At 41.6% G+C, this 13,735-nt stretch overlaps 2 protein-coding genes across 2 annotated transcripts; both read right to left on the reverse strand.

Annotated features, from left to right (window-relative positions):
- Positions 1–2,014: 2,014 nt before the first annotated feature.
- Positions 2,015–5,244, reverse strand: LOC104953328 (ras-related protein Rab-25-like). Its single transcript, XM_010780259.1, has 5 exons — positions 4,947–5,244; positions 4,221–4,416; positions 3,773–3,966; positions 3,547–3,627; positions 2,015–3,461 (listed from the first exon to the last, which is right to left on the reverse strand). The coding sequence occupies exons 1-5, from the start codon at positions 4,981–4,983 to the stop codon at positions 3,334–3,336; spliced, it is 636 nt and encodes a 211-aa protein (XP_010778561.1). The 5' UTR covers positions 4,984–5,244; the 3' UTR covers positions 2,015–3,333.
- Positions 5,245–5,929: 685 nt separating this feature from the next.
- Positions 5,930–12,854, reverse strand: LOC104953329 (ubiquilin-4-like). Its single transcript, XM_010780260.1, has 11 exons — positions 12,685–12,854; positions 10,968–11,119; positions 10,663–10,811; positions 10,324–10,586; positions 10,004–10,162; positions 9,622–9,844; positions 9,375–9,514; positions 8,738–8,821; positions 8,006–8,121; positions 7,551–7,920; positions 5,930–7,412 (listed from the first exon to the last, which is right to left on the reverse strand). The coding sequence occupies exons 1-11, from the start codon at positions 12,826–12,828 to the stop codon at positions 7,260–7,262; spliced, it is 1,953 nt and encodes a 650-aa protein (XP_010778562.1). The 5' UTR covers positions 12,829–12,854; the 3' UTR covers positions 5,930–7,259.
- Positions 12,855–13,735: the final 881 nt, after the last annotated feature.

Raw genomic sequence — 13,735 nt, forward strand, 5'->3', positions numbered from 1 at the left:
GATCTTATTACTAAATGATATACTGAATCCTAGCTATCCAATAAACCCGCCGTATGTCCACATTTGGTTATAGGATGATGGGTGAAGAAATATTCCTACGTCATAGAATCAAATCTGCTTAATTTAGCAGAAAAAATACTTCTAACTTCACAAAGCTCCAAAAAAGGCTTGATTATATGTTGACATTTTGTCTCAAGACAGAAATGATATGTAAAAAAACGCCCACAAAATACACCTTTATGTTTGTGTGGGATCATTTGTTGGGAGATTTATTTAAATTCACAAATAGAAAAACAGGTAAATAAAAGGCTCAATGTGGATATTTTATGAAATGTTGTGTTAATGGAAGTGTGTGGGGCTTCTGGTAATCCAAAACAGTTTTACAGAACACAAAACATGATTTCTTCTCGGTGGTCATACAAATTGACATCATGGAAATACATGTTTTTATCAAGACAGAAATAGATTTGCGAAATCACCTTTTTGTTAGTTTGTCTGTGGTATTCTGTGGTTGAGAGATTGAGTTGAATGCACAAATAGAAAAACAGGCAACTAAGGCAAGGGCATGTGTGTTTTTTTGTATATTGCGTATATGCGAATGGAAGATTGGTGGGGCCTCTGGTAATCAAACATGTCAACAAACAGATGCAGGAGGCAGAACAGCAGGAAAAGAGCTCCGGAAAGCCTGACACCATGTCGGAAAAAATTAGGAATCTGGGAGATCAGCAGTGGGAGAGGGGAAGAGAAAAAGCAAGGCAGAAGAAGTGATGGATGGAAAGTATGGGTTTTTTTCTAGAAAAGATCCATGTTTCATGAGGTCAAAGGTCATACGAACTAAAAGGGCACAATAATATTCATGCAGATGTGCAGCTGCAACTGTAAATAGCAGAAGGACAAGATTCCACAAAGTGCTGGTGGAAAAGGTCTCGTAGACGGGAGATAAACAGCTTCATGCTGGGGTCAGAGATGCAATACCACTCATCACTTTAGAATATTATACGAGTCCTGCTTTCAGACGCACTTTTCTTACAGGCTACACATTTCAAATAGCATGTGGGTAATAGCCTCCACATGCAAGTGCTAAAACCGATTCTTTCCAACCACTGCAAGAGCTTTAAGACAAGGTCACAGACCCAGGAGGAATTTGGAAGAATCTGTAATGTGATGGAAGAAAATCTAACTATCCTCGTCTTAAGAAAGAAAAAAGAAGAGCTTGTAAGTTTTTTTAATTTAATGTTTTTTTTTATAAATATAACCCTTACCTCCAGGCTCGGGACAGATATCATGACCAGGCTTTCAACCTGCTCCGCCCGCTTGGATTATTACTCCAGATGCTTTTACTCAGCCCATAAAAATAACCTCATTCACAGGAAATAATTAAACATTTACCGCCCGGGGCTGAGCCGTCCCTATCATATTTTCAGGAGAGAAACTTAATAAAAGCATTTGTGGTCATTTCACCGAAGCAAAATTATCTCTGGCAGAGAAGACTTGCTTGGGGACACACGCAAACTTACGCAAACTTGCACACACCCACACACACACACCCACACACACACACACACACACACACACACACACACTAAAGACTCCTTATGCACATCTGTGAGCCAGAGATAGAGCACTATCTATCCAGAATGTCATTAACTACCACTGCTGTAGATTTATATTCTCTCAGTCATGCCATATGAGCCCGTCCAATTACATCCATAGTCTGGAGATCATCCGCATGCTCATACACACTCATATATATATACACACACACACACACACACACACACACACACACACACACACACACACACACACACACACACACACACACACACACACACACACACACACACACACACACAGATTAGCTTGTCAAATAGGCATCAGAGGCAGCTGCCATGGCGACAACCCTGCAGGGCATCATGAGCTTAATATCCTGATCATTAATGGAATAAACCGGGGATTAGATGATGCTGTGAGTCGGACTGGAGTTAATAAAGAGCGGACAAATGCATAACACTGAACTGATGCTTTTAATTTAACATGCAACATCAGCACTGCCATCTGCAGGAGAGACACACACCTGCAACTCATTTAGATAAGCAGTGCCACCTTTTTATATATATATATGTTTACCCCTAATATGAATCTACTTTTAACCGTCAACAAGATATGTCTACTAGATGTATGACTCTTCATCAATGAGTGATTTGTTTCTCCTTTGACTCTTTCACCTGAATTCTTTTTAGGTTCTTTAGATGTAAAATTGCATTTCAACAAGAACAAAAAAAAATTGTGTTAATAACTACCTCAGTTACATCATTTCACGACTCTTTCGGGGGTCCCGATCAGCAGGTTGAGAACCACTGCTCTAAACTGACTCTATGTGATATATATTCTGCTTGTTCATGTAATCACACTACATGTCTTAAAAACTGCTAGGTAGTAGTACACTAGGTACCATGTTAAGTCATACACCTGAACATCAAAGGAGGAAAAAAATAAAAATAAATCCACAACACTATTATGTCATCTGCAGTGGCTGGTCCACATTTGAAATACAACACATAACATGAAATATTATGCATTTGTATAGATTCAACGACCTAACAGAATATCAGTTTGTCAAACCACCTCCAACATTATACTTTGCTTACATCCCAATGTGTTGATAATATCATCCCAAGAATACACTGTAATATATACAATAGTGCAAATGGGTTAATTTACAAAGCCTGTGCCAATATTTTGACAACATATATACTATATTTGGATGATAAAACTTCTTAACCCTTATTTAAGTAACAATTTGAAGGACGTTCACTGGTAACAGAGTTGTTTGACATTGGGGAATCACAACTTGTATTAAAGTAAAGCTTCTGAGTTTGTCTTTATCTCACATCAGCCCTCTCTCCTATTCCCTCATCTAGTTAAGTGTCTAATATCTTTGTGCGGTAATTACATGCAGACAGAATAACATAAATAATTTATTCCAAGGGATTCCCAGTGCATTTCTTCATAAAAGCAAAACAACTTTACAAAGCCTCTTTAAAAAACATGTTGATAGAAAACAATCTAAGAGCTATCTGTAGTAAAACATGCCACCACAAGTATAAATCGTATGTATAAAATAAAGATGTTATCAATATTTGCTTATCTTAATATTTAGTTTTTAGTTACATTCTTTAGAGTTTCTATATTTAAGAGGTTTGTACACTGACAGCGGTGTCAAGTAGGTACCTCACTCTTCAAATGGGCTGTGAATGATGTCGAGCTTTAGCTTCAAAGGCAGTCGAGCGTTTTGTGGGTTCATGGTGGTCAGATCTTAACAGCAGTCTGTTAGGAGCTCTTGCAGCAGCCTCTGCGCTCCTCCTGCCCGTCCCCGGCGAGTCCGATGGGGCTGGACAGGGTGACGGCACTGATGGAGCCACGGGTCACCTCCCTGCTGGCCACCTTCTTATGGATGGCTGGAAAAAAGGAGAGGAAGACAGCAGGTTTGCATCAGTAGGTCGTTCAAAGAGGATGTCCTATAGACAGAGAGACTGAACACACCTGTGAGGACTTCATTGAAAGCATGTTCGACGTTAGTGGAGTCCAAGGCTGACGTCTCCATGTACATGAGACCTCTCTTCTCTGGGTTGTTCCAAGGGGGGAGGAAATCAAAAATCACAATAAACAAACACTGTCGTTTCCAAGGAGCAGTGTTACCACAACTGAGATTTAAACACATTTTATTTTCACAGGAAACCTTTCATAAAATCCTCATCATATAACAGACCTGCAAAGTCTTTGGCCTCCTCTGAGGGCACCGTCCTGAGGTTCTCCAGGTCTCTCTTGTTCCCAACCAGCATGACCACGATGTGAGGGTCCGCATGGTCCAACAGCTCTTTCAACCATCGATCTGCGCTCTCGTAGGTCAGGTGCTTGCTAATGTCGTAAACCAACAGAGCTCCAACTGCTCCCCTGTAATACCTGAGTCCACCAGGTGAGAGAACACGAGTTAGATTTAATTATTCAAACTGGAAGCTCTCTGCTTATTGCTAAAATGTGTGACTGATAATTGTATGCAGTGTTACTTAAACTGACAAAGATGTGTGCTCCAAATGTGAGAATGGTATCTTCCTTTATAGTGTCTTTATTACTTGTATATACGTGAGTGTGTCTGTGAGTGTGTGTGTGTGTGTGTGTGTGTGTGTGTGTGTGTGTGTGTGTGTGTGTGAACCCACGCTGAGGTGATGGCCCTGTAGCGCTCCAGCCCGGCTGTGTCCCAGATTTGGGCTTTGATGGTGTAGTTCTCCAGCTGAACGGTCCGCGTGCTGAACTCCACGCCGATGGTGGTGCGACTTTCGTGATTAAACTCATTCTTAGTGAAGCGAGACAGAAGGTTGCTCTTTCCTACGCCAGACTCTCCTATTAAAACCACTGAAACAAGCACGTACAGGAGAAGATGAAAATCAGTCATTAGTAATACTCACTCTGATTAACACGTGAGCTTTTTTAACTACTTTTATGGCACATGGAGTTCAAAAATAGAACTGTTAATTGGTCAAAACTATAACTTTCTGGGACAAATCAGATTAACTTGATCGGGTCTAATACTTGCCGTCACCCTCACGAGACACCAAACCCTTTGACATCCCATACATGTGGCACCTCAGTGGCTGACTTTGGAATGAATGGAATAAAAAATCCTAGGTCGTTTAAATATTATACAAACCAAATAACAGCTTCCCGGTGGAGCAGGAAATGTCAGATGCTTGTTCAGTAGGTCAAAGGTCAAATTGTTTACAGCCAAAAAGACAGAGACATCACCTCCAAAGAATATAGAGCAGGAAGTTACAAAGGAGGGTTGTACCTGACATCTTGCCAGCTTCTGTTAGTACAGAAGTAACACACACTATTTCACTTTAACCTCTTCTTAAACAATCACAGCTCAAAAAAACACGACTCACCTTTGAAGACGAAATTGTACGACTCATCAGTCCCCATGTTGCATTTAGTAGCTTTCCTCTTTCACCTAGCAACTATCCTGAAGCCACTTGCAATATTTTTGAAGAATTTGAGAAAACAAAGAGAGAAAGAAAAACAAATGATCTCCGGTTTCCTCTTCTTCCAATGTGAAAAGCAAAAGAGAGAAAAGGTGAAAATGAAGAAAAAGAGAAGAGGTTTAGCTGCTTCCACCGCTTCCTCCTTTATCTGTGGATAGGGGCAGCTTCAGATTGAGGACAGGCATGCGAGAGTCCTGTCGCCTGCCGATCCCTCATCAGCTGACACCCGAGGGAGCGCTGGGGGAGGAGAGCAGGTGGAACAGGTAGAACCACTGGTAGCTAGTTATTGGGCACAGACCCCACCCATTCTGTCATTTGTAGCACAATAAACCTGACCGACAGGTGGATCTGTGTAGACGACGCCATTTTGCCAATCATTTGAACTTAGGCTGAAAACGTTGGTAATATTTAACGAAAACTAAGTAAATATTAATTCACTAGTTTAGTTATGACTTGAAACCTAGGAAAGTTTAGGCTCTCATGTAGAAATTACTTCACATTTGAGTTTAACGCTATTATTATAATGAATAATTATTAATAATTAATTAATTATTATTAATAATTATTATTATTATTAAACATTTGTAGGCAAATAAGCTATTTAAATAAAACTGACAAAGTTTTCTATAAATTGAGGGTTAAATATAAGGTGCTTTCTATTGGCATGTAAAATAAAGTGTCACCCAAACAACCTGTGCCTAAACTACCTTTCAATATGGCCCAACAGATATCTCAGTGTAGAACATTTTCATATCAAACAACAAACAGAAGCAGATCATAAATGTAATGACTTTATATGAACTTCAAGAGCAGGACATTTGAATGAAAAGCTACACACTCCTATCTACACCGTCACAAGGCTATAATCACCTGACACAGGGCGTAGACCGATTTTGACCATGTTTTATTCTTTTTTAGTACAGTACTGTTAAAAGTTAGTTTCAACATGTTCAATTGTGAGATGGATTTTTTTTTTTTTCAAGCTGAGGTCAACAAACAAAGCAAAGCTATAGAAGCAGTTGCCAAGGTTACCACAACTACAATGCTGACATTTTCAAAAAGGAAGAAAAAAATAAAGACAACCTATAACTTGATTTTAGAAATGTATGGTGCCACCATACCATACATGTTTTTAAAGCCTTTCCATTCATTTACTTTTTACTCAATTGATTTCAATGTTTATTTTTCTGCGAGACAAATCACAATTATCTCTAGGTACTAACTGCACCCCAAAAAAAGAGAAAATATAATTAAAAAAAGAAGAATCAGATTAAAAAGAACGTTGGTTTCATTCATATTCATCCTAACAGCGTCCTCCGGAGCTGCTACAGAGTGATATTTTGTTATGGTTACGGTCCTGGATGATCATGTGTGAGATTTATTAGGGGCGTCTAATTGACCCGCTGAAGGGGAAGTGTCATTTGCCGACAATGCTCTTATAGGGCAGGGGGGGACAGAAGGCACAGCAGCGGTGCCTCAGAAGGAAAAGACACCCGTGAGTGGGCACTTTATTTTTGGAATGACAAATTACAAGTTTAGGGAAGTGTGGAGGCCTTAATTTTCTTAAGCGCTTGCAATAAATAGTGAAAGTCATCGGGCAAAAACAGCTATTTATGAAGAATCTCGAGAGCGGGGAAAGAGGGAGGAATGGGTTTGAACGTCTGTATGGACAAGATATCTTCCTGTTCTTGTTCATGATTTCCGTCTCTATACCAGAAAAAATGTTCACGAACTGATTAGCTAGATAAATGCTAACAAACTGCAACACAATGGCCGTGTGTGAAACAGAGCCAACAGCCAATCACATCACATGGGTTTAATCTGTATTATGCAAATGTTTGTCTGCAACACTCCACTCCAGTTTAATGGGAAGAAGACAATGAATGAAGAAATGCTTGGGAGTCCCTTTTCAGGAGAGGTTTTCGCTCCTTTTCTCTGCACCAGAACACCCCTCAAGGTGAGATTGGTTCAGTCCAGCTCTACAGCAGCACTCTGGGACAGAGATCTGGTTGGACGACGCCAAAAAGAATAGGGACTAGGGAAATAATCTGAGAACAGATGTAGAATGAGGGTCTGACAGATCCTGCCCAAGTTTCTTCTGCAAAGTTTGGGACAATACACTTAAATTTCTCTTGGTTCTCTGTAGATGCTGGGTGTGTTTATGATTTAGGTATGTTTGAATGCACATGTCTGTGGATCAGTATGTACTGTATGTCTTTACGAGGGCTGTGAGCCCAGCAGTCTCTCGATAGCGGCGTTGATGTCTCCTCCAGTAGCGATGAGGGCCTGCAGGTTGGCCTCGGGGTTGATGAAGCCCATGGAGCTCAGCTGATCCAGCTGGGACTGGAACCGCACTTCGGGGGTCTGGGGCTGCAGAGGGGACAGAAATGGAATAAAAAAATGATGATTACCTTACATTTAACTGAGGCTTTTGTCCAAAGCGATTACAATTAGTCATTCATACAAAATTGAAGGATGTAACATCAGTGCATGTGTGTGTGGTTGTACCGTTGCACTTCCTCCTAGTCCTCCTCCTAGTCCTCCTCCTAGTCCTCCTCCTCCTCCTCCTCCACCTCCTCCTCCACCAGCAAACATCTGGAGCATCTGTTGCATCAACTGCTGCTGGGCGGCGTTTGTTCCTGCACCGCTGGGTGAGGAGGCGGGGTTATCTGTTGGCAGGCCCCCACCTGTGGGTATGCCAGGAATCCCACCAGGCATCATACCAGGCATCATACCAGGCATCATGCCAGGCATCATACCAGGCATCATACCAGGCATCATACCAGGCATCCCACCGGGAACGCCACCGGGAACGCCACCAGGAACACCACCAGGAACACCACCAGGACCACCACCAGGAAGTCCACCTGTCATCAAACTACACCAAATCAAAAAGCAGAGGAGTTGAGAAAAACTAAATCATCCACATAAAGCACCATGTTTTAGGAGCGAGTGATCCGTACCTGGGCATGAGGCCCGGAGCTTCTGTCTGCAGCGTCTGTAGACCCTGCTGGATCTGCATCAGAGCCTGCATGGCCCGGGGGTTGGTCATCACTCCCATGGCTTCTGGGTTCTGCATCTGCAGACAGAGACAGTAACAATCAGTTCACGAGTTGATCAACTGAGAATTAATGGCCAACTATATTATATTAATATTATTTTGTATGTAAATATGGCAGAAAGTTACGTGTTGAGCCTATTAAATATTGAGATTCCCTGCTTGTATTATTAATAAACTGAACATCTTTGTGTTTGGGACTGACAAGACAAAATATTTGAATACATCACCTTGGACTTTTAGAAACTGGAATGAACAATTTTCACTATTTTCTGACATTTTAAAGACCAAACAATGAATTGATATAATAATCTGCCAATTAATGGAACCACGAAAAAAATTTGATAGCTGCAGCCCTAGAATAAACCAACCAATCACTGGATGTGCAGTTACAATAAGGAACATTTTGACATCGAGTTTATAAGAAAAGGACTTGTGGTTCATCAAAAAATCTTAAAAATGCCAAAAATGAATGGCAACTATACTGTATACCGTACTTCAGACAGAAATGTTCAGCATGTGTAGATAAGCATCTGTGTTAAGTCTCACAATACTGGAATCAAAGCTTGTTACAGTGTCACTGTTTGTGTTTTTAAGGAAAAGGGGACTGGGTTATTGACTGAAGTGTGTGTGGTACCTGCTGCAGGAAGATGGGTAACTGAGATCTAAACTGGTCCTGCAGCTGTGGGTTTCCAGCAAACAACGGGTTATTCATCAACACCTGGTACAGAGAGGGAAAGAAAGAGAACCAAGTTTATGCATCATTCAACATCTGGCCACGCTTCTCACTCACTAAAGTAACATTTCAAATGATATACTGTTTGGTTTAGCACTTTCTTGCTGGCAGAATGTTCAATCAGAGAAATAAAAGCTCTGGAGTCTCCCTGTGAGTTTCTTTTCCGTACAGTCTGCATTGTTTGTTAAAACCAAGTTAATAAGGGCTGTGTTGGTTTTGCTTTGTAATATTTGCTGCAAATGCAGATGGAGATTACCAGACATCCATTCTGTTGAGTAAGTCACTAAATAGCTGGGCTCAATGGCCGAATGCACAACAGGCTTAGCCAGATCCTTTTATTTACAATTCCTTACCAGCTGCAGAGTTTAACATAATTAATCGATTCCCTATGTGGTATGCAATGTGAATAACAAAGAGGTTTAACACAATCTAAATAACCGGGAGTTGCACTGTAATGTGACGTGTGCCTGTTTTCTGCACTCTGGGTTTTGTATGTATAGTTTTTGTGTTTGCTTGTTCACATCTTGCTGTTGCATACCTGGGAGGCCAACTCTGGGTTTTGAGAGAGCGACTGCATCATACTGCGCATGTAGGGAGCCGAGAGCATGTTCTGCATCAGCTGAGGGTTTTCCGAGATCTGCTGCATTAGACTCTGCATGCCCGGGCTGTTGAACATCCCTGAAACGCACAGGAACATACATGTGTTTGTTTGTGCGTATGTGTACACAGGTCATTTAATGAATGACTCGAAAACAAGGTATATTGAGAATCTGCTCTGTTCTTACCATTGCCCAGGCTGCCAGCGTTGATGCCCAGAGGGTTGGACACACTGGGATTGGTGCCCCCAGGGGTGCTAGTGCTTCCTGTGGTGGCCCCTCCACCCTCAGATGGGTTAGAAGAATTTTGTGGCCCCCATGGATTAGGCAGGGGCTCCCGGTTCTCTGTCCGTGATGGCTGGGCACCAGACTCAGAGTTCCCACCTAGAGCTGAGAATGGATTGTTGCCAAACTATAGAAAAAGAGATATGACACCAAAAGTGGACATTTAGTAATTCACGCAACAATGGCAAGTTAAACCAGACAAAGGTTATACTGTGGAATGTGTGGAACCATTAGCCTATAAGGATAGACAAAGGAAATAGATCAGGGGATAATAACTCCCAGGTACCTGTTCCCTGGCAGCGCTAAACATGGGTTCCTGGATGTCCGTGTACATCCTCCGCAACGCATTGTAACCCCCTGGGATGCTCTCCAAGTTGCTCAGAGCCCGGTCCTGGTTTCGCATCATTTCTTGCATCATGGCTGGGTTCCTGGCTAGCTCCATGGTCTGATGGCGAGAGATGATGAGAGGGGGGAAAGTCAAGTAAACGTTAATTCTAAACCAAGATAGTAAAATCCTGAATATACAGATCCAACAGTAGGAACCCACTGTAGTTGTGCCCGTGTTCACTATCGAAGTGCTATTCAGCCCATATTCAAATACTTTACCTGTCTCATGAGCTCCGGGTTGTTGAGCATGTGGGAGATCTCAGGGTTGCGTTCCATCAGCGTTTGCATCTGAGGGTTGGCCATGATCATCTGTCTCATCAGGTCTGGGTTGGACATCATGTTCTGTACCAACGGGTTCTCCATGATCTGAGACAGCATCTCTGGGTTGGACATGAGCTGCCTCTGCATCTGCTGCTGCAGCTCCATGAAGTTAGCCGAGCCCATGCCCATTCCAGACAGACCGGCCAGGTCACCAAAGCCAGCTGAGGAAGGTCGGATGGTTAATAACTAATTCACGAAGATAATATTGGCTGTTTCAATGTAAATAGTTACACTCACTCAGTATGTTGGGCGTCTGTGTGTTTGGTGCGTCAGTGCCAGTAGAGCCTGCTGAGGAGGAGGGGTTGATACCCGGACTAGAGGTGGAGGAATTGCCTGCCTGAGTGGAGGTCGAGCTAGAGGCCGAGGTGCTACCGCCATCTCCTGCCCTAGAAAGAGAATTTCAAGGCGTATGGCAAGATTAGTACTCAGTTAAATGAAGTGCAGTTCACTTAATTTCACACCAAGATGGTATTACATGTTGAACATTATTACAACAAATCGATGGTCAAACCAGCATGCTTTGTACAATAATGGAGCCTTACTTCTGTGCTGTCTTTATGACCAGGTGAACTGTCAGGCCATCCTTGATGCCGTGCTGGCTGAGGCTGTCGCCATCCTTCAAGATCTTCCCTGCAAAAATCAGAACCAACTGGTCCTGTTTGGCTTTGAACCGCCTTGAGATCTCTTCTTTAAACTAAAAGACAGCATGAAATGAAGAGATTAGATCAAATGGGACAAAAAAAGCAAGGTGGGAAAGAAACAGGAAATTAAAAAAGGATAATATCAAGAATAATATGGTTACACCTCAGTATGGCTGTTAGAACCTTTTTCTGTTCTGTTGCAACCTCCAGGCCTTAAATGCCAGTTTCCAAGAAAGACCTTTGTACTTATCCTATTAGCAGCAGTTTGAACACGCCACAAATCTGCCAATTCACGATTACTCTTTGGCTACTGTGTAAAGTGTCATTTGTACAGAAATTAGTCTTATCCAATACAAAGCTGCTTTCCTATGACAAGTTTTTTTCAATAGTAAATAAGGGCGAGCATATCTTATCACAGCATCCCAGTCAGTTTTATATTGTGCTGATGGGGCCACACACTCAAATGTTGACATTGACAAATGATCTGATATGTTAAAGGTGAAATAACAGCTACAAGATCAAGAGAAACTGAAACAAAGCTGATGAATCGCGCAAATAGTGTAATTACTTTTTTTAATAGTCGATTCTGTTTTGGAAATCCTTCATTTTCTTTTCTCCCCGAGTATAGTTTCATTGATAACGTGTGTTTTTAAAAAGCAGATGACCTTAATTATTGTTTTGTGTACACCCTGGCAGACTAGCAACCACTGTGTGGTAGATGATGAGGATTTATGTAAAAAATGAAGAACAAAGAATGCTGTTATTCACTTAATTCCTCAGCTTTAACTATTTCAAAGCACTTAAAAATTATATAAATTATGTGTCACACAAAATTCAAAATCTTACTATTATCCAATGTAAAGCCACATATAGATAAGGATGACAACACACACTTGGAAGTGAGGGATCCAAGTCCAATGGTTGAACATGAAACACACACAACCAGATAAAAGAGGCTACTTAAGACCACACTGTAATTACAATAACTTGTCTATACGGAAAACAAAGCTAAAGAAACCACTGTGGCTGCATGGGTCGCCTTATGGTTTCACTATAACACGTCGCCAAGCCAACAGTAGCTCTGAGAGTAGGTTTATTCCCTGGAAAGCCGAATGACTCAGTGGCAGCAGTGAGAATGTTCTAGACTAGAGTGATAGCAATCCTTAGCTAACCCTAAGCTGTTGAGCTAAAATGGGAGATGGAAGCAATTCATCACATCATTTATCCAAAATTACTTCCATGGTTTTATCAGGCCATCGTGGCTTCAGTACAGCCCGTCAGCTGACACTTGTTTGGCTACAGTTAGCTAACGTAGACTTAGCTCGCAAGCTGAGTTAGCGAACTAGCTAACTGTTAACAGTTAGCTCGTTAGCCGGTTAGCCATTTCCTTTATGAACGTGGCTATACCTCTCATATCGGATGTCAACGGCGTTTATAAGACCACACAGTTGTTCACCAAAGCCGTAGTAATTTCATCACACACAAACACCTTGGTTTCACACACTATCAGTTAGCCGGTAGGAGTGACGATAATTGCTAACAGGGCTAGCTAGCTTCCTAGCTGAAGTTGTGGGCATGACGTTAGACCAGGCAGCTTCCCACCTGCGAAAGGACTTACCTGAGTGACAGAAGCATCTTCTGCGATGGCGATTTCTTCTTTGTCTTTAGGTGTTTTCACTGTGACCTTAATAATAGTTCCCTCTGCTTCTTCAGGTTTATTATTGTTGTTATTTCCAGGATCTGCGGCGCCTTGGTCAGCCATCTTTACTCCGCCGATGGAACAGCTCGGGTCTGGCGTCAGCTTCCGGGTCATAAGAGGTCAAACCTTTTTCCAGAAAGAAGCTTATGAAGTTCCCCCTGTTCATCCATGATGTCCTTTGGCCCATCTAAATCCCAAGATTGGAAATAAGTTTCTCCCTTGAATTGTGCGTTGTTGATGCAGGATTAATTACAGTTTGATAAAGAAGTGGCCTGTTAGATCAGGGGGTCCCAACCTTTTTTCCCAAGAGCCCCCCCAAATGACTCCTGTTGGAAGTTTCCCCCCCCCACACACACACACGAGGGGGACGACGACGACGACGCAACAGCGGTAATTAAAGTTTAAAAGTCTCCAAAATGCTACAACTACTGTCACAAACTGGATGAATGTGAAGTATTTTGTTAAAGGAGGATGAAAGGGTAATTAAGGAGCACTATTGGAGTGACTTTGATGGTTATTGGACTCAGGATTAATTAATTTGGATTCCCGCTGTATGAAGAAATTAAAGGACGGCGCAAGTGGAAACAATTCACAAAGGGATTAAACTGTTTAAAACACATGCTCAAAGTAAGCCATATTTTGCTGATGTGTTTATGTGGATTCAAAAATCGTAAATCTACAAAATGGAGGAGACTGATCTGATCGGAGCAACTGTGACAAATAATCCAACTGAAACTGGCATGGACAATGACTATGTTTTAAAAATGCGCTTATCCAGAAAAGCCTGGTTTGGACACTTTACGGACAGAAGAAACATTTCTATTAAAGAAAGAATTATACATTTCTGTCTTTTATGCCTTTAATAGCTACTAACTTGAATTTTTATTCAAATTAATTAATCAATATTTTTGTATATTTTATTGTAATGTAGAGACAAGGCTTTTAGTGACAATCATGTATTGCTTTACGT

The sequence above is a fragment of the Notothenia coriiceps genome, unplaced genomic scaffold, assembly GCF_000735185.1.
Source record: "Notothenia coriiceps isolate Sejong01 unplaced genomic scaffold, NC01 NC01_scaffold00021525, whole genome shotgun sequence".
NCBI lineage: Eukaryota > Metazoa > Chordata > Actinopteri > Perciformes > Nototheniidae > Notothenia > Notothenia coriiceps.